Source organism: Crinia signifera, chromosome 5, assembly GCF_055691185.1.
Source record: "Crinia signifera chromosome 5, ASM5569118v1, whole genome shotgun sequence".
NCBI lineage: Eukaryota > Metazoa > Chordata > Amphibia > Anura > Myobatrachidae > Crinia > Crinia signifera.
In genome coordinates, this window is record NC_139221.1 from 118241983 (window position 1) to 118269707 (window position 27725).

The 27725-nt window shown below is 44.4% G+C and overlaps 1 protein-coding gene across 4 annotated transcripts in view; it reads right to left on the reverse strand.

The window, feature by feature from the left end:
- The window catches only part of HIVEP1 (HIVEP zinc finger 1), a 219486-nt gene that overhangs the window by 132022 nt on the left and 59739 nt on the right, over positions 1-27725 (reverse strand). Inside the window, exon 1 of one of the 4 annotated variants that reach the window (XM_083187915.1) lies at positions 8159-8341. The exons of the other annotated variants lie outside the window; for them this stretch is intronic. Within the exon in view, the coding sequence (XP_083044041.1) occupies positions 8159-8180 (22 nt within the window). The 5' untranslated portion in view covers positions 8181-8341. Of the gene's footprint in view, positions 1-8158; positions 8342-27725 lie in introns of those variants that run through there. 4 annotated transcript variants of the gene reach the window in all.

Consider the following 27725-nt stretch of genomic DNA (forward strand, 5'->3'; position numbering starts at 1 on the left):
AACCATGTAATGTAATTCCATCAAATCGTGGGCACTTATTTCCGTAGGATACACAAATGCCAAGCCAATAAAAAAACTTATATTTTATGTGGTTTAGTGGTTTGCCAAAATTAGTGTCATTACATGCTTGGTTCATGTTATAAAATAAAGAATTAAAGACATGCAAACATAAGACCACAAGTCTGCATGCCAAAAGTTTTATTACGAACGGAAATTCTTGTAATGAAAAGTACTGCATCTCCAATAGGCTGTGTTCAGAAGACTTCCTTATACCAGCAAAAAAATAGTGGCCCGCCTGAAATAAGCAGCTGTCTGTTTCCTAAAAACTAATGGACTATGGGCCTTATTTTAGTTCACTCTTTCTGACAAAATCCTTCTAAGATGGAAAAAACCATGTGCACTGCAGGGGGGCAGATGTAACATGTGCAGAGATAATTAGATATGGGTGAGTTATTTTGTTTCTTTGCAGGGTAAATACTGGCTGCTTTATTTTTACACTGCAATACAGATATCAGTTTGTAGTAAAACCCCACCCAAATCTAATTCTCTCTACACATGTTAAATCTGCCCCACCTGCAGTGCACATGGTTTTGTCCATCTAAGTAGGATTTTGTCAGAAAGAGTGAACTAGAATAACCCCCAATATATTATATATGAAGGAAAAATTATTTCTTGAAATGTGAACACAAAATAAAGGCGCTTCAGCTTGGAATAAGAATTTGCTGGCCTAGTCCTTATATGGTCAAAATGTTGGCACGGCTATGGTCATCACATGCATGGATGATGTGAGGTTTTTTGTGAGTTTTCCCTACTTTACCATCCACGTGGACTTCAATTGGGAGCATTAAAGTTTGCAGTGACAGGGGTGCGAAGCATTTTGCCCAAAGCATGGTGAGCAAAGTGGTACACTGGGGGTCCATGTTCTCAGGTGTCGTCACTGACACCAAACAAAAAAACCTCATATTGACCATATATCCGTGTCAACCTAATAGAACACATCCCGTTCAAACACTGAAGCAAATTGAATTTGAAACCTTCCTAGCCTGAACTGAATGTATTATTGTACAACACAAAATAAATATATGCCAGACTGATTTGTACCACACTAACTGGTGTGAAACACTGGCACCTTGTACTAAATGAGCTTTGTGCATAACACTGGCAAGTCATACCAATCCATTTGTCGCGAGGTAAAAAAATGGCAGTTTTCACCCATTTTTTTTTTTTGGTCTATTCAATCCCAGTGCTGATTTTTTGCCTGAGCCAAAAATTTAGCATCGCCGAAAACCGCATGTATCAGCAAAATGGACACAAATTCACATGGTTTTGGTGAATTCACAGCTGTTTTTGTAGCCATTATCTCCCGTGACAATTCGCCCCCCGTGACGATTCGCCCCCCCCCCAAAAAAAGTGAAATGAAATGGGGGAAAATATACAAAAAAATGGACGAAAATGCATGTGATTGAATACTGAAAAGCAAATCTTTGCAGTTTTTTTTTACCTGGTGGAAAACTCGGCCCTTTAATCTGGTCTATTGATCTTTCATATACATAGGGGGTTAATAATCTTGAGCATCGATACACCATTGCCAACAGCTGCTGAAATCTGACTTCATTACATCCAGGCTCCTTATTTGAAAAAGCATATAGCCATAGGTAACATTGTGCCTTAAAACCAATACTGGAAAATAACCATGTAAAATTGTCTGTTTTCCTTTATTCTAGGCATAGAACAGCTACATAATAGGGAAAGGCACAATTTGGGGGATTGCTAGCCTCTTCAAGGAGTCAGGGAAATTACTACTATTTCAGGAAGAGTTAATACCCCTTTCACATGCAGCTATAACACAGTATATTGCCGAATTGTAAGCGTGTCAACCCAGTTTTACTGTATATGCAGTGTGAACGCTCCATAGTCAAAATACCGAGTCAAAATACCGGGTCAAAAAAACCTAGTAATTCAAACCGCGTTAAACAAAGGATCCTACACATTTCAAAGCCAAACCATTTTACAGTGTGAAAGCCTCAGACCTGGTATTTTGAACATATGACTCTGCAAAAGGAGGTGATAGGCTGTCTCCCTGCCTGATGACACTATCCTGAAACAGGAAACTAGAGAAATGGCATTTGAAGTAGTGGAGAAGCATTGGTGGCATATTTCTACACTACAGAACATACAGCTATAGCAACATGGACTGATGAGAAGGGGAGGGAGATGCTTAGATAAGAGGGGAGGCAAGTCACTTGCAATGTAAATGATTCTTATATATATATATATACAGTATATATATCTGTCAGATTCAGCGTAGTATTCCCGCGACCAGCGTAATCAGTCAGAGGTGAAGGTGAAGTGACTGCGGCTGTATTATTTTTGACGCTCGTATTAGCTCCTTGTTAATTTGGAATGGCTGCAGAACCTCTCACGATGTTTAACCTGCCCCAGACAGACGTGGAGTCGGTGGCATTTTTTCAACAGCATCATTTGCTGCCAGTGACACAAACCTGTCTTATTGGCCACCCAATGGGCTTGAGTATGAAGGAGTGCATGTGGCACTGCCGCATTAAAAAACATGCCGAGAGAAGGTCAGTTTCCGGGCGGCACATTGGTTTCCAGGCGGTCGTATCCCATTTTTTACCCTCATTCGTTTTATATTTTCATGGGCAGAGGAGCTCACAAGCATATCTTTTTATGAGCGACAACTAAAGTTGTTGAACAAAACCACATGCTGTATAATAACCTTATGCGGGAGGCCTGCACCATGGATTTAATGTCGCAGCCCCAACACCCAATTGGCGGTTCGGGAAAATAGTTGAGGTGGACGAGAGTCTCTTTGTCCAGAGAAAAAGTCTTGTTGGACGCGTGCTGCCTCAACAGTGGTTGTTTGGAGGCATATCCAGAGACACCGGTGAGTGTTTTATAACGCCTGTGGACAGACGTGACACCAGCACCTTGATGTCCGCCATCAACAAATATATAGAAATGGGAATGACTATATATTCTGATTGCTGGCGTGCATATAACCCTGGAGCAGGCAGGGTACCACCATGCACGGGTAAACCACCAGTATAATTTTGTTGATCCGGAGACTGGGGTTCATACGAACGCCTTTAGGGATCTTGTAAGTGGCCTAACAAAAGGCAAAGGGGCACTGTGCGCCGAAAATCTGGACTCCTATCTTCAGAAATTTATTTGGCGCAAAACTATCGGATCAAAAAACGCTTTCTAGCAGATTCTATATGCCCTAACTCTGCTCCCAAAGGCTGACAAAGCAGATGACACAGATGCAGACACAACTGCGTCAACTTCAGCTACAGTTTCCGTGAATGCAGAAACTGAAGAATAACGGTTTTATTATTTTCTTTGTCTTGTTATTTCATATTATTGTACTTTGTAAAGTGTTTTTTTTCTTCTTTATTATTCACTAAAATCCAGTTACCACATGTCAACATTACTGTCCCAGATGTATGATATGGTGGGTGTGAATGTGTTCCTGAAACACCCCCACTATCCACACCAGCCCGAAGCGTGGCGAGCGAAGCGAGCCCCGCGAGGGGACACATTACGCGTCCCCCCGACCTGTTCATACCCCTACTATCCACATCGGCGTGGAGTTGATTTTATAAAGTGTGAGGAGCGCAGCGAGGTGAGCGAGGGGATGCGGATTACTTTACATGTAATTTGCATGCACTCGCCGTGCTTCGGGCTCAATGGCTCGCTGCGCACTCCACACTCGCGTAACACGTCCCCTCGTAGCGGTCCGCTGCGCTCGCCACGCTTCGGGCTGGCGTGGATAGTCGGGGTTTGAAAAGGAGGCATTTGCCAGAATGTAACATTGCCAACAGCACTGGCAAATGCCTCCTTTATTGTGCATGAAACGCACTTGCGCCCGCATCGCCCCTTTGTGCACGAGACTCACGTGCTACCATTAACATTAACCCCATCTCCCTGACACGGGCATGGGCAGGGTTGCCGTACCCTGCCGCAATAATTACTGAGACGCAGGAGCGTCTGAGACGCTCCTGCATCTCAGTCAGATAGAGCGCCTCTCCGCCGGTGCCCACATGATCCCCTCTCCATCGGCGCAAGGGATCTGGAGGTTACCGGCGCTGTGTGAGAGGCGCTCTCTAGGCTTGCCAGGGATAGAGCCGGGCTGTCGCGGAGTCACTACGCTAGGCAGCCATTGGGCTGTCACTACGCTAAGCAGCCGTTGGGCTGCCGCGAAGTAAGTACGCTAACTACGCTAGACAGCCGTTGGGCTACGCTGATAGCATAGCTTACCCTGATAGCGTAGCTTAGCCTACGCTGAAAACGTGGTGTAGTTGGGCGCCGTGCTACTCTGGGGGTGCTGCTGTAGTAGTCCTTTTTAGAGACGTGTACAAAACCAGAGACAGGGCAGTCACCAGTTCTTTGCAATAAAAAGTGCTTTTATACCTCACAAATGCTGCATCTTCCCAATGTTTCGGTCCTAAGCTTGGACCTTAGTCATGGTGCAGTCCATCACAGAAACCTCCAAGTAGTGCATGACTGCCTGCACCACTGAATCAATATATGTAAGCACACAATTAGCATAATGAATGACACCTGTTTCTCTAAGGACAACCCATCATACCCCATAGTATTTACTTCTATTTAAACCATCTTATCATCCACACCACCAATGCTTATGCTAGGTACATAACCGCTGCACTATGGCTGAAAAATAATAAATAATTTACATGAATAACACCAGTGAATTGCGCTGTTATAGCGCTATATACCCAGACACAAGTATTACACGTCCGGGTATATATACTGTATACAGACATTTGTAACAGGTCCAGTACATAAACATTAACAAACAAATTTAGTTTTAGCTATAATACAAATGTGTGAGCCATAAAAGTCCATTACAAATGACATAACATGGTTTTCTATGGGTGAACCGGGTGCAGCGTGAAAGGCACCAACCCGGTAATAACCCAATAATAAACTTGCTCCACAATGTGATGTGAAAGGAGTTTAGACCTTTTTCAGAAATGTTTTCAAATACAGGGTTAGAACAGGGTTTGCAATGTGAAAGCAGTACCCCGGTCTCACTGCTAGACAAATTCCCGGGTCTAGCATGTCGATCCAGTAATTTGCCTTTTAACACAAGTTTTTTATTCAGTGTGAACGGGTCAACCCATGTCAAAATTCCCAGGTCTCCAACCCTGCTTTCTACCCGGGTTTGAGACCCGAAAATGCAGACACGGGTTGCAAAAACCCGCAAAAAAACTGTGTCAAAAGGAAAAGTACTGTGTAGAACTGCTTCACCCGGGAATTTGCCTTAGCAAGGAGAACGAGGGTCCATCACTGCAGTCCCCAGCATTAAAATGGCGGGTATTTCACACGGGCATTGTAAACACAGCATTAGTGATTGAGCACCACATATACACACAAATTATCCAGTTGTCCTGATCGAGCGGAGTGCCAGGCATCATTGCTAAATTATTATATATATATATCTATATCTATATCGAGAGAGATCTATATATATATATATTATTTCTCAGCAGTTATGAGGGAAAGAGGGAAAATAAAAAAGACAATACAACAGACACAAGTATTACAACTTTTTACATTTTTGTGCCGATCCAAATAAAACCATTAAAAAATAAATAAAGTTACGTCTCAGAGATTTCTTGCTCAAACCGTTAGAAAAGATATGGAACTCTGTACATTGAAAGATTTAGGGGGAAATTAATTATTCAGAGTCACTTACAACAGAGCTGCAAATCCACTTGTAAATAGATGGTAACTGAGCAATCACACATAGCATACTGTAAGTACCATTTGTGTATAAAAATAATTGCTGAGATCCAGCCAATTTGTAAATATTTATTCTGATGCAAGCAGAATGGTATTGGGTCATTGTTTACTATAGTGTTTTAAGCCGCTTTGAACAAGAGTCCATAATGAATCCATAGGCAATGTACTTAAAAATGTACTTCTGGAGCCTCACTTTTGCTTATAATATTAATATCAATGACCGCACTAAATGATCCCTTCAGAACCCATATTCAGTAAGATTCCAATAAATAAATAAATGCTACACAGTGTAGACACTGAGATTTTGGCAGAAAATTGTGTCTAGATAGTCAAAATCTCCTAGAAAGTTAGCAAAAAAATCTCCCACCCGCTCCCTGAACCCCACTGCCGAAAATAAAAAATAAGATACATTTTTCCTTCAGAGGAACATGACCACATCCCCTCCGTTTTACCAGGGCCGGCTGACCTGTTGGCACCCCTGATGGGCCCTACACAGACAGCGTTGTGTGTTTAATTTCTAATCAATCTAGTCAAATTAAGTAAGATCGCTTAGAAAATAGCCCTTTATCGTTACATGTGTAGGCCCCATACCTCAGTATCTCCTAGCACAGAGAGACTGTTCAGGCAAGCAATTTTGACTAGATCAGCGGTTCTCAAACTATGGATCCTGACACCAAAGTGGGTCCCGACCTTCTCAGCATGGCGTCGTGACTCCATGTTGCTGACCATCAGGCTGGTGACTTTTCTAAACTCAGTCACTGATTCAAGGAGTCTGAAAAATCTGTTGAATGTCTGTTATTTTAGCCTCCTCACATCATTTTGTGCCTCCACAATGCTGCCATGTATGTGCTGTCTGCTGACTACACATGTGATGTGATGACCTCCAGTAACTTGCTGGGGTCCTGTCATCATTTTTATTGTCTGATGGGGTCCCAGAGCAAAATAGTTTGAGGACATCTGGACTAGATCATAGACTATCAGTGGGGTAAGCAGGGGCTGTGCTAAAGAATGGGATAGAAATAAAACGGATTATAAAAAGTGTTTTTTTATAAAAAGTGTGTGTGTACTGTAAATTCTGGGCAACGGGAGAAACATAGGTGTTTTACATAAAAATTATGTTATAATTATTATGATTAATACATGAAAGCAGGGAATGCACATCAAATACTTATAAGGTGGGTACATTGGGGCAGATGTATTAAGCCTTAACAAGAGATAAATGCAAGGGTGATAAGGAGAGATAACCGTCCAGCCAATCAGCTCCTTACTGACTTTTTTCAAACACTGGCTGTAACATGGCAGTTAGCAGGTGATTGGCTGGAGGTTTATCTCTCTTTATCACCCTTGTATTTATTTCTTGTTAAAGCTTAATACATCTTATCACCATTATTTCTAATACTATAGTTGTTACAGTGTGAAATGGGTGTGGTATGACACACCGACAGTCGGGATTCCGACAGTCATTTCTCCGATGTCGGAATCCCGACTGCACAGCGGGGGGAGCGCAATGAAGCCCCTTGCGGGCTCGCTGTGCTCGCCATGCTGCGGGCACGGTGGTGCACTCGCCACCTATTTTATTCTCCCTCTATGGGGGTCGTGGACCCCCATGAGGGAGCAGTCGGGATTCCGACGTCGGAGTAATGACTGACGGAATCCTGACTTTCGGGGAGCCGTCCGGCACCCAACTAATCATATGCAGGTGTCCTCTGCCTACAGTCCAATGACAGAAAGAGAACTCAGGTGACATCATTACCAGACAAATAATGTTTTGGTCTTCTCGGAATTAACCGCCCCAGGACGTATCCTGACACATATAGGCACAAATCAATGCTATGACAGCATGCACACATACGGAGCATATAGCATAAACACATACAGGGACATAGCATGCACACAGGGGAATTGCATCAAGGAACACATTCGATGCATGTTAAATTGCTGCACACACAAATGAAAGCAAATATCTTCTAAAGAAGCAGGAACCTGCATACGGCAACTGAGGTGCAGCCAGTAGGCACAGACAGGGTTACTATATTACCCTGCACTGAGCCCGGGACTCCTGCACGCCAGTGTTTCCTCACTCACAGCTGCTGCAGAGGACTTTCCCAACTCTTTCACAATCTCGCTGAGACAGCCCGGACTTCCGCCTGAGCCCAGCTCCCACTGACTGGAGAGACAGCCCGCAGCCTTGCCCGTACCTACGGTGGGGAGACACAGCCCGAGCCACTCTCCATCCGGCAAATGGGAGCCAGCAGCCGAGCGCGGAGGTCCCGGGCAGCCTGCCGCTGTCACCCCGGGCAGGAAGGGGTTCCCCATACACACACACACGCTACCAAGCGGCGAGTGGGAGCAGAACATAAAGTCATATTACCGGGATGGCGGGGGACACTCATCCCCCTCTATGTGGGACAGCTCTGCCACATCGTATTATGCTCGGCGTGTGAAAGCCTCAGACGTAATCTCTCTCAGGCTTAGGGAACCTAGGAATCCACCCCCGCTATCTCTCCATAGCAACCGTCGCTACACCGGGGCCACCCCCTGCCTGACGCAAGCAGCAGCCAGAACCTGGGAGGCAGCCAGGGCGACACAAATGTCAGCAGTCACAACAAGTCCCCTTCCCTCCCCTCCGCAGCACCACGCTCTGGGGCTTGCTTGGTTTCATCCATGAGTGTCTGGCTGCGAACTTCTGTAGCACTGTATGCTCACTCTAGCACATATCCATACTTACTGTGCCTTCAAAATAACTTTATTTTATTCAGCTGCCACATTAACATAAATACTACTACCATTTCTGCATCATATATGGCTATAGTCAGACGTCCTGCTTGTGTAACAATCCTTCTGCAAAATGCACATTGCACATTTCTGTATTTGTATATATACATTAATTGTATCTTTGTGTCAAGCGTCCACAATAGACCACTCTGTCGAACCTCATATACATTTAAATTGTATTCTTTATCGTCATTTGTGACTTTGGCCGACAGGTGGCACGTATACTTATCCTCTCATTACGCCGGCTTTAGTAATATTGTTCAGGACTCTCACCGTCAGGTGACCAATCTACTCATTTGTCAATCAAAACAAGTGATCAGTTCACCTTTTCTCCTTTTAGCGCATATCTAATGAAAATTTAAATTTTAACCTAATATCATTAAACCATATTATCTCAACTAATTTTGTTAAAGTGTGCCCCAAAAAACCTTATGTATGTTCCCTTGCAGTCACCCTTGTGACAACCCCCCTTTTCTTCTGCAAAATGGGCCAGGTATGCTTTGTCGACATGCAGTATTGACACGAGAATGTCAACATTGATCATGTCAACACTGAGGATAGCAATGTCAACATAACTAGAATGTCAACAAATCTAATCCCAGCGCCAGGATCGGTGCAAGTACCATCATAAGTGACTATACTGTATATATAAACTGTAAATACATATACATAAAGAGAGGGAAGGCGTGGGCTGCTGTTTCTGTCAGTCCCAGCCAGGCAAGAACTGATATATGTGGGGATGGCATCCACTGTCTCCACCACCAGTGTTAAGTAAAATAAGTCAACCCCAGTGCTGCCCCCTCAGGCCCTGGGCCTTACAATTTGACTGCTTTATGCGGTGTACACAAGGTACAATCCAGCATGAGATTTTGACTATATAGTCAAAATCGCAAACAGATAGTAAGCAGATGGTATGTAGATCGTATGTAGATCGCACAGGTTTTTTACCTTGTGATCCCGATGCGCGCTCCTGTGACAGCACAAATCTAAACCCAGATAGACAGGGCAGCAATGACTATATAGTGTAGATTGTATGAATTGTATGTAAAAAGTACAGAGATAGCAAAGATTGTATAGCACTTGAATCTTAAGTCAAATAGCAAGGGAATCTCACCGTGTGTACACAGCATTACTCTGTACTTTTTACATACAATTCATGGTATCTACATTCGATTTGCACTATATAGTCATTGCTGCCCTGTCTATATGGGTTTCGATTTGTGATGTCACGGGAGCGCACATCGGGAGCGAAAGGTAAAAAACCTGTGCAATCTGCATACGACCTGCTTGCGATTTTGATTTGTCAAAATCTCATGCTGGATTGTACCGTGTGTACACAGCATAAAGCAGATAGCCTGAATTGTATGTAAATAGCACATGAGTTAGCAAAGATTGTATAGCAAGTCGAATAGCAAAGGAATCTCACCGTGTGTATACACCATTAGGCAACTGCCCAATGGTAAAATCATCCCTGCCCAATGCTTCTACAGATTCCCTTACATGGTAGCAGCACTGGTGATGCAGCAGTGTCCACTGGTCGAAGTCACTTTTCAAGATGAGTATGTGACCCCTATACCTAATAAAAACCCTCCCATCCCTCAACTTAAACTCAATACAGAAAATTGGTCACATATTTTTCGTTGACATTTTCACAATGTTCCCAAAATAAAAACGATTTCCATCTGTACTGGAAGTAAGGAAGACCAGCTCCTGCTAAGGAGACCATGGTGGAAGTCCCGTTACTGTCCGGGACTTTGGGACAGAAGTTGTAATAATGGCAACAGAGCAGGATTTCTCTGATGTGCTGCCCATACACTTGTGCGATCAGATTCGATGTGCGATGGCCATCGAACCCGATCGTATCTTGTGGTGCTAAAGTGCCCCCTTTGCAGCACCCGATGTCACATGTCATCTTGAGATGGCACATCAAGTGCTGGAAGAGGGCGGGCAAAGGGCGGCGTTATGTAGCGCAAGAAGTAGCGCTAGCGGGCGGCGTGGGTCAGTCAGCAATGGCGGCAGAATTGTTTAAACACTGGGCACCCCCCCTCGCTGCACCCGGCAGCTCCGTCCCCACTGCAGGCAGACCTAGTCGGGCAGGTGAGCGGGCATATGGGGATTGGAGCCACAGACACCCAGCTGCGTGGGAATGTGAGGGGCTGAGGGTAAAGGGGCCGGGCGAGGGATGAAGAGATGCTGGCAGTGGAAGGGAGACGCTGGGGTGAAGTCCGTTCGGCGAATGGGACATCATCGGCGGGGTTTCTGCGGCAGATGGGTACTAGTAGCGCTAGTTCCCATGATAGTTCCCCGCCGATGATATCCCATTGGCCGAACGGACCCTGCTGCCTGGACCACTGCTGAAAAGTACCAGGGGAGGGGGGGAGGGGGCTCTGCTGCAGCTACTGAGATGCTGGTGCAGCAGCATCCAGGAGGGTTTTTTTGCACATTTTTTTTTAATATTTGCTCCATAAGACGCTCACACTTTTCCCCCCACTTTTTTTGGGAGAAAAAGTGAGTCTTATGGTCCGAAAAATACGGTATGTTAAAAAGTTGGGTCCTTTCCAGGACAAACTGGTAGGATTTCTGGGTCACTGGCCTGGGTTAAACCTTTTACACAAAGCCACAACACAGGTTAGCCAGGTTAATAATGAGGTGTAAAAGAAAATTATCCATTTCAAACCATCTGCTGTACAACTGGTCTACATTAAAACAACCGCACAGTGTTTAACTCAACTGCTCTTTTTATTTAACCACCCTTTACCACATATGTATTATTGTTAGTAGTAAATGCAATAAACACGTTTACAAAAATTAGAACAGACCTACGAGATATTGACAGCACTGACAATGCTCATTTTTGTCAAGTTACTCCATTATTGCTAATCAAAGTTATAGATAACTTAATAGACGTTTCCATATTTCATTTTATGTTAATCAAGCATAAATTGTTCCAATTAGGGTGGCCAATCCGGGGATCGGGATCGACCGGATCTGGCCCTAAAAAGTCCGGGATTTAAATCCCAGGAATGGAGTATCCAATCCCAGGATTTCGGGATAATGCCGGGCAGCGTCTGAGCACTTGCTGTGCGGCCCCGGCCACGCCGCCCACACTGCTGTCACCCCTTCTCCTGCTCACCCCTTCTCCTGGCCGCCCGCCCCTTCACCTACACCCGCCTCCCTGCTTCTTATCCGGCTGCTGATGAGGAGGTGCTGTGCACCTCCGAAACCACTCCACTCCCAGCCGCCCGCCTGCCAATGTAAGTAAATGTGCGGGTCGGCCGGTGTGGGGGTGGGTATGGGTCACACATCTGCGAACTAAGGATGCCAATCCCAGGATCCCGGGATTGAAAAAAGGCCCTGGGATTGGCATCCCTAGTTCCAACAGAACATAGGTATAACCTTAATTGCCAGATGATAAAAGGAAAACATGCATTATGTGCGAGATTTTAGCAGAAATTAATGACAGCAACAAATTATTTTCACAGTATAAATAAACCCTATTTTAGTGTAATTATTTCCTAAAACCATTCACATGTGACTGAACAAATTATGACAGCACAGAGCCTTCTAGTGGAACAACAACAGATCAACAACAGCTGCTGGAGGATTCTTCTTGGACCTCTCTCCTCTTGCAGCATATGCAATGCAAATACTGTGAAGCTTTATTTCAACCTAAATCAGTGCTGTCTCTGCCATAAACGATCTTTTTAGATTATTAAAAGCAACATAATTAAACAAACAATACCTGTTCCAGTTACAGTGATCCACCCTTGTATTTGGCCATCTAAACAGCTTTGCTGGTAATCTGGCATGACACACAACCACTGTACCTGGTAAACTGTGTACAACAGATGTTTCGCTATCCAGTCTGCTCAATCTTCCAGCATACTGTCCTTGTAGGATCAATAAAGCTGAACTCCTTCTAATGTTCCCTCTAATTTTACGAAGGCTATGTGTGGCAAAAGATTTTGGCTGTGCAACTTTGGATGGAAATAGAATTTTTTTGTGCGTCACATATATCACATATAAATAACTGGGAAACGATGTTCAGCATCATGCATGGTAATAACGGCAACAGCTGGGCACAGTGGTGGACAACTTACCTGTGCTTGGGCATGCACATGCCATGTGGGGACATATTTCATGTTTGTTAAGGGGATGGACACCATTTTCTTTTCAGAGAGAAAATGATGCTCATCCCCTCAACAAACATGATGTCCCCACATGGCATGTGCATGCCCAAACACAGAAAGAAAGCTGCAAGCATAAAATAAAATAATCTCCAGTCCTCCAATGTCCCCATATGTCATGTACATGCCCAAGCACATAAAGAAATCATTAAGCTGCAAGCCGTGCCATTGATAACCTCCACTTCTCCCATGATATGTATATTATATTTATAAACTGTCAGGTCTCAGAGGTCACTTACTCTGAGATAGTGGTGGCAGGGATTTGGGGAAGAGGCAGCAGAGGAAAGGCACAAACAACTTTCGGTACTCTTTACCTAGCACGGCGCCCACGATTTTGATCGTGGGCATCGCAGGTAAAAAAAATCGGCCATTGAATGCACTAAAAATCGGGTGCGACGCGACCGACGCGATGCCCGCGATTTCCCATAGGGAACAATGTTAAATTTCTCAATTGACCCGATTTTACTGTTCAATGCCTCAATTGACACAATTTTTCCTTAGGAAACAATGTTAAATGGCCCACAGATGCCAAATAGCCACCCTGAAGTGTGAAATGGCCCCCACAATTGGTAACGACACCCCACGATCAACATCAACCCGAAGCGTGGCGAGCGCAGCGAGCCCGCGAGGGGCGGCGGTACGCGTCCTACGACCTTTTCATACCCCCACTATCCACGTCGGCGTGGAGTTGAGAATAGATTAGTGTGGCGAGCGTAGCGAGCCACCGAGCCCGAAGCGTGGCGAGCGCAGCGAGCCCCACGAGGGGACGCGGATACCTTCACAGGTAAACGCGTCCCTTCGCGGGCTTCACAGGTATCCGCGTGCGCTCGCCACGCTTCGGGCTCGGTGGCTCGCTGCGCTCGCCACACTATTCTATTCTCAACTCCACGCCGACGTGGATAGTGGGGGTATGAAAAGGTCGTAGGACGCGTACCGCTGCGCTCGCCACGCTTCGGGTTCACGTTGATCGTGGGGTGGCGTTAACAATTGTGGGGGCCATTTCACACTTCAGGGTGGCTATTTGGCCTCTGTGGGCCATTTAACATTGTTTCCTATGGAAAAATCGTGTCAATTGAGGCATTAAACAGTAAAATCAGGTCAATTGAGAAATTTAACAATCGCGGGCATCGCGTCGCACCCGTTTTTTAGTGCATTCAATGCCCGCGATGACCGCGATGGGCGCTGTGCTAGGTAAAGAGTACCCAAATTTCATATGTAAAAACTCTGAGTCCCCCTCCCGACCTCATTAGAAGCAGGCAGCGGCAGGGGTAGCCGCCCATGACTCCAGCCACCCACCTGCTCCAAAGAAGATATCTCCTGCTGCGCAGCATGCTGGCCACCTCCAAACGTTGTTGGCGGGCCGCGGTGGTGTCGTCCTGCCCCCGCACTTTGCAGCACAAAATGTAATGAGTGGAGTGACGTCTTGATGTCCGGGAAGCCGCTCATTAAATATGCATGAGGGAGGAGCCGCATCCAAGGAGCAGCAGACAGTGCTCTCCCAGCTGCCGGGATCCCGTACTACATTGCCCAAGATGCCTTGCGCCGGAAGTGATGCGTCGTTCTCCAGCATCTTTGGCTCTGCCCTGCCCGAGGTCACAGCGCAGCGCATGTCCCTGCTCTCCTCTGCGGCAGCACAGATAGGGCACAATGACAAGCGGCTCAGCCATCGGGCCGCTTGTCATTGTGCTACAGGTTTGAGTGGCGGGCCAGTCATGAGCCTTTCGCGGGCCGCATCCGGCCCGCGGGCCGCCTGTTGCCCACCACTGCCCTAGTGGATGGTAGGGCATGAACAAAATGGTGTGCCCAAAGCAGTAAACAGAAATTGAGACAACCACAAATACATGTAGCTGCCCCTTTAAGAAGCGCAGGCCTACTCATTAAATTATTCACACATTGTAATCATAATATAATAATATTTATTAAAAAGGAGAAATTTCATATGAAGCTTCGATATTTAACCCCTTCCCGACATTTGACGTACATTTACGTCATGGTCGGGATGTACTTCCCGACACATGGCATAAATGTACGTCATGACTTGTAACTGTCACCGCGTCTATAGACGCGGTGACAGAGGGACGATGTCTGCTGTCCCTGACAGCAGACATCTTCCCTCATTGCCCAGGGGGGGCAGCGATGCCCCCCGCCATTGGCGATCGCTGTGATTGGCTGTTCAATGTGAACAGCCAATTACAGCGTTTTCTGTGTACCGGCGAATAACGTTCGCCGGTGACACAGGGATCGTTGGTGATTGGTGCTGTTAAGTACAGCACCAATCACCACCGGGTGTAAGGGTGACACTGGTGTCACCCTACCTCACCCCACCTGCCCCCAAAAGGCTGTGATTGGTCCGTCGGAACGACAGACCAATCACAGCCATTACACCACATAGAAAATACCAGAGACAGCTCTGCAGCCGCCATTCCGGTCAGGAACAGCGTGCAGAGCGGTCTCTAGGCCCATCTGTGCCCTATACTTACCTGATCAGCGTTGGTGGCATCCGTGCCAGCTCCTGTGACTTCCTGGTGCTTGTGTTGCTGCTGCTGCTGCTGCTGCTGCTGCAGCAGCGTCATTGTGTCAGAAATTGTGTGATATCATTTTGTATCTGCTGCCCCCCTTTTGTGCTGATCAGTATAAACTAACTGATCAGCACCTTTTTTGGGGTGCAGGTTTTTTTTTTTTATATATATATACCCTGTCAGGTTGCACCCACAGTTGTGTGCCTGCTGCCCCTCACTGCTAATCAGTTGCATCACTGATCAGCAGTTTTTTTTTTTTTTGGGGGGTGTTGTGGGGGTTTTTTTTAAAAAAATTTTACACCCACTTTGATTTTGTGGGTGTCCTGTGGCCGCAGAGCGCTGATCAGTGACGTACATCGCTGATCAGCATTTTTGGCACAGGGTTGATCTATTTTTTTTTTTGATCAAATTACTGTTGCCTTTGACTCATCAGCATTTTTTTTTTATTTATTTTTTTTGGACGGTGCTATGGAGTCTTTTTTTTTATACCCACGGTGCTTTTGTGGGTGTCCTGTGCCCGCTGAGCGCTGATCAGTGACGTACATCACTGATCAGCATTTTTGATCTAATTTTCTTTTTTTGGGTCAAATTCCTGTTGTCTTTGACTCATCAGAAGTTTTTTTAATTTTTTTTTTTTGGAGGGTGCTGTGGAGTCTTTTTTTTTTTATTTTTTTACACCCACGGTGCTTTTGTGGGTGTCCTGTGCCCGCTGAGCGCTGATCAGTGACGGACGTTACTGACCAACATCTGTGCTCAATTTTTGGCGCAGGAGTTTTTTTTTTTTCTTTTAACTTACACGTGTTAAAGCACTACATACACACTACATACCCCCTGTGTTGAAATAAAGTTTGTACCCCCCCCTACACTATACACGTGTTGAAACACTACACTTAAAAATAATAAAAATGTCCAAATTATCGCAAAGACTGTTTTCAGCGGAGGAGGCATATGCCCTTCTTGCCTCTGACACTGACACAGCCAGTGAAGTAAGCGATGAATTGGCATTTGTCTTAAGCTCCTCTTCCTCCTCTAGTGATGAGGGACCCCCTCAAAGACGCCCCTGTAGAGCAGCTGAGACCCCCCCCCCAATGATTGATCTCGTATGGACCCCACCACCAGACAATTTTGAGCCCCAGGTTCCTGAGTTTTTGGCCAAACAAGGAATCCAATTTGATAGTACAGGCCTCAAAGAAATTGACTTTTTCAAAGTCTTTTTCTCTGATGATTTTATAAATTTAATGGTGGACCAAAGTAATTTATATGCCCAGCAGTTTATTGCCCAAAACCCCACGTCATCATTTGCTAGGTGGACCCCTGTAGATGCAGTAGAGATGATGACGTTTTGGGGTCTGATGTTACATATGGGCATAGTTAAAAAGCCAGAAATTAGGCAATATTGGAGTACAGATGTTCTGTACAGCACCCCACTTCATCGTATGGCCATGACCCGGACTCGTTTTGAGACGATCCTTAAATTTTTGCATTACAACGATAATGCACAGTGCCCACCCAGAGATGATCCCACCTTTGACCGGCTATTTAAAGTCAGGCCGGTCATTGATCATTTCAGCGCCAAATTTGCTGAGATGTACATCCCCCAAAAATTCATTTGTGTAGACGAGTCACTTATACATTTTAAAGGAAGGGTTCAATTCCGCCAGTACCTTCCCAATAAGAGGGCAAGGTATGGCATAAAAATGTATAAGCTGTGCGAAAGTACCTCAGGGTACACCCACAGGTTTAGGGTATATGAAGGGAAGGACACAAGAATTGAACCGCCAGAATGCCCCCCCTCCCTCGTAGGTGTTAGTGGAAAGATTGTCTGGGATTTAGTGTACCCCTTCCTGGATAAGGGTTATCACCTCTATGTGGATAACTTTTACACCAGCATCCCCCTGTTTAAGGCCCTTGGTTCAAGAGGTACAGCAGCTTGCGGTACTGTGCGCAAGAACCAAAGAGGCCTCCCAAAAACGCACGTTGCCCAATTACTGAGAAAGGGTGAAAGCAGGGGAATATGCACCGAAAATATGTTGTTGGTCAAATATAAGGACAAGAGGGATGTACTTATACTGACAACAATTCACGGAGACAGTACCACCTCCGTCCCTGTACGAGGTACCAGTACCCACACCTCAAAACCTATTTGTATCCTTGATTACAATAAGTACATGGGCGGAGTGGATCTTTCAGATCAGGTACTGAAGCCGTACAGTGCCCTGCGGAAAACAAAAATCTGGTATAAGAAGCTGGCCGTGTATATCATCCAGATGGCACTGTATAACGCTTACGTACTATTCCGTTCTACCAGCCAGACGGGGACATTTATGCACTTTCAAGAGGAAGTCATAAAGGGCCTAATATTTGGGAACCAGCAGGCAGAGGGCCCCAGTACTTCTAGTACTGGCCCCAGTACTTCTAGTACTGGCCCCCGTATTGTATCAGGGCAGCATTTTCCTAACGAAATCCCCTCCACTGGAAAAAAGGACAGGACACAAAAAAGGTGCAAAGTTTGCTATAAAAAGGGAATACGAAAGCAAACTATTTTCCACTGTGAAACTTGCCCCGACAAACCCGGCCTATGTAAGGAGTGCTTTAAAATATACCACACATCTATGGATTATTAGGTTCATCATTTCACCATGCTTCGGGGGTCTTGCTAATGCGACATAGCACCCACCATTCATTCCACCAGAATCTGTGCGGCAAAATCCAAATATCACTCCTTCCCTTCTGAGTCCTGCCATGCACCCAAATGGTATTTTTTGGTCACATATGAGGCATTGCCGTACTCGGGAGAAATTGGGGCACAGATTTTGGGGTGCTTTGTCTCCTTCATTCCTTGTGAAAATGAAAAATTTTGAGCCAGAACTGCATTTTTGTGTAAAAAATGTAATTTTTCATTTTCACAGCCCAGTTGTACCACAATTGGTGAAACCCCTGGGGGTTTGAAATGTACACTATACCCCTAGATGAATTCCCTGAGGGGTGTAGTTTGCAAAATGGGGTCACTTGTGGGGGGGTTCCACTGTATTGGTGCTTCGGGGGTCTTGCTAATGCGACATAGCACCCACCATTCATTCCACCAGAATCTGTGCTGCAAAATCCAAATATCACTCCTTCCCTTATGAGTCATGCCATTTTTTGGTCACATATGAAGCATTGCCGTACTCTGGAGAAATTGGGGCACAGATTTTGGGGTGCTTTGTCTCCTTCATTCCTTGTGAAAATGAAAAATTTTGAGCCAGAACTGCATTTTTGAGTAAAAAAATTTAATTTTTCATTTTCACAGCCCAGTTGTACCACAATTGGTGAAACCCCTGGGGGTTTGAAATGTACACTATACCCCTAGATGAATTCCCTGAGGGGTGTAGTTTGCAAAATGGGGTCACTTGTGGGGGGGTTCCACTGTATTGGTGCTTCGGGGGTCTTGCTAATGCGACATAGCACCCACCATTCATTCCACCAGAATCTGTGCTGCAAAATCCAAATATCACTCCTTCCCTTATGAGTCCTGCCATGCACCCAAATGGTATTTTTTGGTCACATATGAGGCATTGCCGTACTCGGGAGAAATTGGGGCACAGATTTTGTGGTGCTTTGTCTCCTTCATTCCTTGTGAAAATGAAAAATTTTGAGCCAGAACTGCATTTTTGAGTAAAAAAATGTAATTTTTCATTTTCACAGCCCAGTTGTACCACAATTGGTGAAACCCCTGGGGGTTTGAAATGTACACTATACCCCTAGATGAATTCCCTGAGGGGTGTAGTTTGCAAAATGGGGTCACTTGTGGGGGGGTTCCACTGTATTGGTGCTTCGGGGGTCTTGCTAATGCGACATAGCACCCACCATTCATTCCACCAGAATCTGTGCGGCAAAATCCAAATATCACTCCTTCCCTTCTGAGTCCTGCCATGCACCCAAATGGTATTTTTTGGTCACATATGAGGCATTGCCGTACTCGGGAGAAATTGGGGCACAGATTTTGGGGTGCTTTGTCTCCTTCATTCCTTGTGAAAATTAAAAATTTTGAGCCAGAACTGCATTTTTGAGTAAAAAAATTTAATTTTTCATTTTTACAGCCCAGTTGTACCACAATTGGTGAAACCCCTGGGGGTTTGAAATGTACACTATACCCCTAGATGAATTCCCTGAGGGGTGTAGTTTGCAAAATGGGGTCACTTGTGGGGGGGGTTCCACTGTATTGGTGCTTCGGGGGTCTTGCTAATGCGACATAGCACCCACCATTCATTCCACCAGAATCTGTGCTGCAAAATCCAAATATCACTCCTTCCCTTATGAGTCCTGCCATGCACCCAAATGGTATTTTTTGGTCACATATGAGGCATTGCCGTACTCGGGAGAAATTGGGGCACAGATTTTGGGGTGCTTTGTCTCCTTCATTCCTTGTGAAAATGAAAAATTTTGAGCCAGAACTGCATTTTTGAGTAAAAAAATGTAATTTTTCATTTTCACAGCCCAGTTGTACCACAATTGGTGAAACCCCTGGGGGTTTGAAATGTACACTATACCCCTAGATGAATTCCCTGAGGGGTGTAGTTTGCAAAATGGGGTCACTTGTGGGGGGGTTCCACTGTATTGGTGCTTCGGGGGTCTTGCTAATGCGACATAGCACCCACCATTCATTCCACCAGAATCTGTGCGGCAAAATCCAAATATCACTCCTTCCCTTCTGAGTCCTGCCATGCACCCAAATGGTATTTTTTGGTCACATATGAGGCATTGCCGTACTCGGGAGAAATTGGGGCACAGATTTTGGGGTGCTTTGTCTCCTTCATTCCTTGTGAAAATGAAAAATTTTTAGCCAGAACTGCATTTTTGTGTAAAAAAATGTAATTTTTCATTTTCACAGCCCAGTTGTACCAAAATTGGTGAAACCCCTGGGGGTTTGAAATGTACACTATACCCCTAGATGAATTCCCTGAGGGGTGTAGTTTGCAAAATGGGGTCACTTGTGGGGGGGGTTCCACTGTATTGGTGCTTCGGGGGTCTTGCTAATGCGACATAGCACCCACCATTCATTCCACCAGAATGTGTGCTGCAAAATCCAAATATCACTCCTTCCCTTCTGAGTCCTGCCATGCACCCAAATGGTATTTTTTGGTCACATATGAGGCATTGCCGTACTCGGGAGAAATTGGGGCACAGATTTTGGGGTGCTTTGTCTCCTTCATTCCTTGTGAAAATGAAAAATTTTGAGCCAGAACTGCATTTTTGTGTAAAAAATGTAATTTTTCATTTTCACAGCCCAGTTGTACCACAATTGGTGAAACCCCTGGGGGTTTGAAATGTACACTATACCCCTAGATGAATTCCCTGAGGGGTGTAGTTTGCAAAATGGGGTCACTTGTGGGGGGGTTCCTAACTTTTAGCATTTTATGGTGCCTAGAAACCTACATGGTGCCTAAAAAATAATCTCATAAAAAGGAGGCTCCAAAATCAAGTAGGTGCTCCTTCTATTATGAAGCCTGTGGTTTGGTCAACGTGCACACTAGGGCCACATATAGGATATTTATGAAAACAAAAGAATTGGGGGAATCAATTTTTAGTCACATTTCTCTAGTAAAATCTACTGTGTTCCTTAGAAAAATGTATTAAAATTGAAAATCTGCAAAAAAATGAAATTTTCAAATTTCACCTACACTTTGTTTTAATTCCTGTGAAACACCTAAAGGGTTAACAAACTTCCAAAATGCTGTTTTGAATACTGTGAGGGGTGCAGTTTTTGAAATGGCATCATTTATGGGGGTGTCTCACATACAAGTCCCTCAAAGTCACATCAGAACTGAACTGGTCCCTAAAAAAATCAGTGTTTGAAATTTTCTTGAAAATTTGAGAATTTGCTATTCATATTTTAAGCCTCCTAGTGTCCCAAAAAATTAAAAGGAGGTTGAAATAATGATGAAAACATAAAGTAGACATATGGTCTATGTTAGTTATTAACTATTTTGAGTGGTATGATTATTTGTCTCACAAGCAGAAAATTTAACATTTTGCAAATTGCAAAATTTTCAATTTTTTTACGACATTTTGGTATTTTTCACAAAAAAACACAGACTGTATGGACCAAAATTTACCACTAACTTGAAGTACAATGTGTCACGAGAAAACAATCTCAAAATCACTGGGATAAGTAAAAGCAAAAAAAAGTTATCCCCACTTAAGTGATACATGTCAGATTTGAAAAAAAGGGCTCTGTCAGGAAGGCAAAAACAGGCTGTGTCGGTTAAAGTGCATATAATTGTAACAACAATCATAGACAGACAAGACTCACAACACAACAAATAATTCATACAGTATAGGCTGCTTGCGGCTTTCTATACGGCTAACTATATAAGAGGCTTTGAATATTTTAAAACTTCCTCCAGAGGCAGTCAAAATGCTATATTTACCAGTCCCGCACAGTTGTAAAATCTTCTCCTTTTTAATAAATATTATTATATTATGATTACAATGTGTGAATAATTTACTGAGTAGGTCTGCGCTTCTTAAAGGGGCAGCTACATGTATTTGTGGCTGTCTCAATTTCTGTTTCTTGCAACTTAAGGGGACACACCCTGTATAAGACGCAGCAGTCTATACTCTGTCAAATATCCATTTTATTTGTGAAAAAAGTCCAAGCACCACTAGCGCTTCTATAGTGACCCTTCTGGCCCCTAACCCCCCTACCCCCAAAGCAGTAAACCATGGGGGACGCAGCACAAGTTTTTAGTATCCATGGCGACTGTGTTGACATTTGGTATAAAAAAGTGAAAAACCCCATGTTGATCTTTTCACTGTCAACCTTCCCCATGTCAACCTAATGACCTTGTCGACCTAGATGCAGGTCGTCCTTCAGTGGTCAACCTAATGCATGTCGACCTTCCTCTTGTCGACCCTATGACCCATACCCCTTTCTACAGTGCCATGGAGCAGAGAAATAGGAAATGAAGAGAATGGCGCAGAGCCTGGTGACAGAAAGGGGAACCTCTGCTCACATCCCATGTGACGACACTACGTAAGTTGTTAAATGATCCATACATCCACTGAATTGAATACAACAGGGGTCAGTGGTGTCAGATTTAAGTGCTGGTTACACATCACATGTCAAATGCAGATACATTTGGCATGAGATATCACTGGTGTAAAAGGGTAAATGGCCTTTGTAAAGACTTAACGGCATTCCCAACCTCGTTCCTCGAGGCACACACCTAAAGATATATCTACAGATCAATCTATCATTTACCTGGGCTTGCCCAGTTGCAATGTCAATCATCGCCAGCAGTCACAGGCAGTGTTACACCACCAACGTGATATGTATGTGAACAACATAGTTCACTGACATATTCGTGGTACATACTGGCCAAACGGATCAGCAATATATATCAGCCATTCTGTCGAGCGCCCAATATATCACTCAGTGGGGCAGATGTATTAAGCCTGACGGAGAGATAAACTGGATATAAAATGGAAGGAGATAACACACCAGGCAATCAGCTGTATTTCAAATATGACAGTTGTGAGTTGATTGGCTGGTGTGTTATCTCCACTTTATCTTTTTGCCAGGCTTAATACATCTGCCCCTATGTGTACCCAGCTAAACAGTGTAGGTTTTAGTGATATCCATGTTTCAGCACAGATGGTTAAGTCAAAACAGCGGAGATAATTATTAAGTCAACTGTTTTCAAGCATGGATATCACTAATACCGGTTATGCTGCTGTGAGGAAATACTGCTGGGCTGTCACTTGTATGTCCCTGACTGCAGTGCAACTGAATCAGGCAGGTGGCTACCACATACTTGCCGACTTTGGCATACTCCTTTCCGGGAGAAGCCCGGAGAGGAGTGAAAGGGGGCGGGTAGAGGCTTCGTTTTGGGGGCGGGGCACGGGTGATGTCATCAAGCCCCGCCCCCATGACGGGCTGAAGCCTCAATTTGCGGGTCCGTGGGTGGGGGGAGGGGCTAAAAATGACGAAAATTGTGTCATTTAGCCCCGCCCCCTCCCCGCGGACCCGCGAAAGTCATAGTTTTTAGACCGCGGGGAGAGGGGGAGCCGGGGCTGTAGGGAAATGCGGGAGACTTGCCTCCCTTCCCGGGGGACCCAATTTGCGGGACCCTCCCGGCCATTCCGGGAGGGTAGGCAAGTATGGGCTACCATCTTGCAGCTTCTGTCATGGTCCTGACAGGAGTCATCAGCACTTCAGTCAGGAACATACAAGCAATGGCCAAAAGGTATCAACTCTCTCAGCGCACTGTACCTCACGACTTTGACTGGCTCCCCTTTGTATTGTTCCAATTCATGAACATCTAATGACTCAAAAGGCCTTTTTAACAGCTTCTATAAATTTGGTATTCAGGGCACGATTCAGCAACACTAAGTCCCCTGGGCATTCACAACAGGGACCAATGTTTGCGCTATGCCCATGCGTATATTCAAATATGTGCAAGTGTAGGGCTGCTGTGCGACTGAGGAGTTTGCATGGGGACGGAGCAGGATGGCAGTGGGCAAGGGCTGTCGCATGGGGATGCCCAGTGTTTGTGGGTATACCCAGGAAAACTGTGGGCATCCCCATGTAAACGTCCACCCCATTCACGGACCAGGACACCGCAAATCTAGGTCAGTCAAGACTGACTTATATTTACGAACTGAAAAAAAAAAAAAAAAAAAAAAAAAAAAATCGAATGATTTTTTCCCCGTACTCTCCCATTTGAATTGATGTTTATGCTAAACATCAATTCGCAACAAGGCGGGGATGATCGCATGGTGGCGGGCGGCATTAGACGGCTCGCTAAGCAGCGAATTTAAGCTTCTTAACAAGTCAACCTGAATAAGACCCTCAGTCTGCTAGGCTTCATATTTTTGGGCTTCTAAATTAATCCTAACGGATATTTTCCGATTACATATTTTATTTTATCTGTTGCCATGCTTTTTATGCGGAGAACTTGCAAAGATTGAGTTAAACGAAGTTGTAGTGCCAAACTCAGTGTAATCAGGAAGTTCTTTGTCTGATCAATTAGGCTGCTATTTCATTGTGATATGCCAATGATATAGCCAGGTAAGGTATCTCATTCACTTCAGCCTATGACTGATATTGCCACCTAGGTAACCTAGGTGTGACAATCAGGGGGGCATTTATTGGTTGCGCGTAACATGTGTCAGTATTACTCTTTCTTTAAGAGCTGTCTTGACAAAGGCCCCTAGAGGGTCGAAATGTAGAATTTTTTTTACTTCATTAAAAAGAGCTGACTGACTACTATGGTGAGTGCCCTGGCTTTTCATTAAGTACCTTGCATATATATGGTTGTCCAGACAGGATTACCTTAATGGTGCACCCCAGCTATCTAGACAATCATGGATATGAGTTCGGGACCTTCTGCCTATATATATATACACACATATATACACACACACAGATCCTCACCTCTATAGGGTGAATTACCACCAGTGACCACTATAGGCCACTTGATGGACCTAATTATTCCTTTGTGTGCTAAAAGATGTCATAAAAGAAAGTGAAAGCAATATATGCAGGGACACTGATATTTTTTAAACTTGCTGGATATGGAGAGAGAGAGCTGTGAAGACATGTTGGAGGTAGGAGGAGATGGGAACTGGGGGCGGTGTGCTGAGTTTGTGGGCTAAAAACAGTCACAACTCAAGGTGAAAGTACATTGCAGAAGTCGCCATTTTTACAGGTTTTTAACTAGTGATGGTATGTTACTTTGGAAATGAGTGTATAAGCAGAGAACAAGCATTATTTACCCCCCTACTTCATATTTTTAGTTAGTTATTTTGATTTATAAATTAAAAAAAAAAAAAAAAGTTAACTGTATAATATACCTAGCAGCTGCAATCAAGTTTGGCTTATCACATACATTACCATATGCTTTATTTGTTTGGAAAGTACCTAGAGATCATGCATTAAGTCATAGTGAAACAGTAAGCAAGTTTCTTCTTTCAGTCAGCTGTGTCAGATACAGTAACCGAAAGTATGGTTTAGTAGGAGGCTCAGAGCCTACTCAAACTCTTAAATAAACAGGCGTGTGTCTAAAGCAACAGTAAAGCACTGGAAGGTTTAGAGAGTCATCCTCAAATTCTGCCTAGTTACAGCCAAGGAGCATCAAAACATAAGCATACCAATGCATCCCCTAAATTGGTTAAATATACTTTTACTAGTAAGCCTGCTCGAAGCAAGCAGAAGAGAAAGATGTAGTTTCACTCGCTGCCAACAGATGGTAGCATTTCAGGGACACACAATCAGACATATATATAGATGATTACCCTTTTCAATGGAGCACATGGCTGGTTTCTAAGTACCCAGAAACCACTCCCACCAAATGTTTTTGAGCAGCCCCACATCCCACAATCGTAACCCTGCCCCTCACAGTGGTATGATGTGAGTTGTGGATGTGGGTACAAAGCCAATAGAATGTAGTTCTCATAGGTTGTGTCACAGGCTAGATATATAGATAGAAATACACATGTGCACAAAAGGAAATTCCCTCCATATACACCAACACTCGTAATCTTGCATTTGCCCTTGCTTTATATTCCTTGAAGTAATTTATCCCACCTACCCTTAAGGTGAAAGATTGAAAGATTTTCACAGCAGAAGGTTTCACAAAAGCACAGTAAAGCTGGGTCTGAACAAAGGTTCCAGGTGCCCTAGGTCAGGGGTTCTTTAACTCTGTCCGCAGGACTCCACACAGTTCACCCAGCAAGTGCATTCATTACTCATTGACACATTTATTTATTTTTACTTTTTTTTTTGAGATTCTACTCATTGACACATTTTAAAAGATCCACAGGTGGAGCTAATTATTTCACTTGTGATTCTGTGATGAGACCTGCAAACTGCACTGTGTGGGGTCCTGAGGGCCGAGTCTGAGAACCTGTGCCCTAGGCTAATACACATGTAGCTCCCCTTTGCAATGCTGCTAAACACATGTGCATGGGTGCTGAGGGAATCTCAAGTCATACTGCCCATGTGCATGTAATGCTTGTGGCGTGTCAAGGAGGCTTTAGCCTTAGGCTGCCCGGCTGGCGTAAAATGTACATAAAGCATAAAGTAATAGTTCCCTCCCCCCCACCTATTGGTTAATTAGGCCCTGATAGCAAGAGTTGCAATGAACTCTCCTTAACACATTGCAAGGTTTGAAAGTACTGGTTGATTACACAAGAAATTCCAAAAAGGAAGGACTAGACTGAGCAATCCACAATGTAGGAGAAAGCTTAAGTAATTAACTTACTTAGAAGGGTGAATATGATTCCATCCAGCATACAGATAATGCCTTCTAACTAAATTGCATTCTTGCAGAATATTTCTCAATGATAGAACTAGACCACTTCATTTCTTTGCCAGTGGCTATGGGAAAGGTATATGTAAAATTGAATTTAGAGGTAGAAAGGACAATATCTGACTGAAGTGCCATAAGCTATATTAGGGAGATAGACACTTATGGTATATTGGTGATAGCTGGTTACCTGGGTCTATCATATGTGTGATTGTGCAATCAAATACATCATTGTCACTCTCTACTGTGTCATCAACTATCTCTGTTTTTCAACTTCATGCAATTCTAATGCCTTTGTTCAATGTACCATGTTTTTGATGTATTTTAAGCGACTTAACTCCTATGGGAGAAAAGCGCTATATAAATAAAAATTATTTTTACTGCTGCCTGTGATCATGATGGTGCCGCAAATGGCTGCCTAGGACTTGTGCCACTCAGCCATATGTACCCCCGTGTCTCCCCTGTCTCGTACATTGCATAGCAACCTAAAACTGTACTGTCCTTACTTAACTATTACCTACCTGGCTGCTGCAATGACCAATGGCACCGCTGATGGCTGCCTAGGTGCTGTGCAGCTCAGTGAAAATATGTTCCCTGTGTGAAAACTGTACTGTCTCTGCTTATATTGTTACCTACCTGGCTGTTGCAGTGACCAGTGGCGCCGCCGATGGCTGCCTAGGTGCTGTGCATCTCGGCGGGTATATGTTCCCTGTGTAATAACTGTACTGTCTCTGCTTATATTGTTACCTACCTGGCTGTTGCAGCGACCAGTGGCGCCACCGATGGCTGCCTAGGCGCTGTGCAGCTCAGCAAATATATGTTCCCTGCGTCTATAACCCCCAGGGTACATCTAGCGTATAACTGTATGTGTTATGTATATCTGTACTGTCACTTTAACTGTCACTTTAACTGTTACCTAAACGGCTGTTGCACAGCAATCCAAATACAATTCCTAGTATATGAAAGTATACCAGGCCAATAAAGCGGATTCTGATTCTTCTAGAAAATAATTAATTAGAGGCTACCCAAATTTCCTCTCCATATAGAAGGACTGCAATCAGCACTAGTGTATTATGTGGAAAGCAAAAAAGCGCCTGCTTGGACAAAAAGCTGAAGTATAAGACATATGATTTCCACTTAATACGGTTGGTGGCCAGATGTTAATG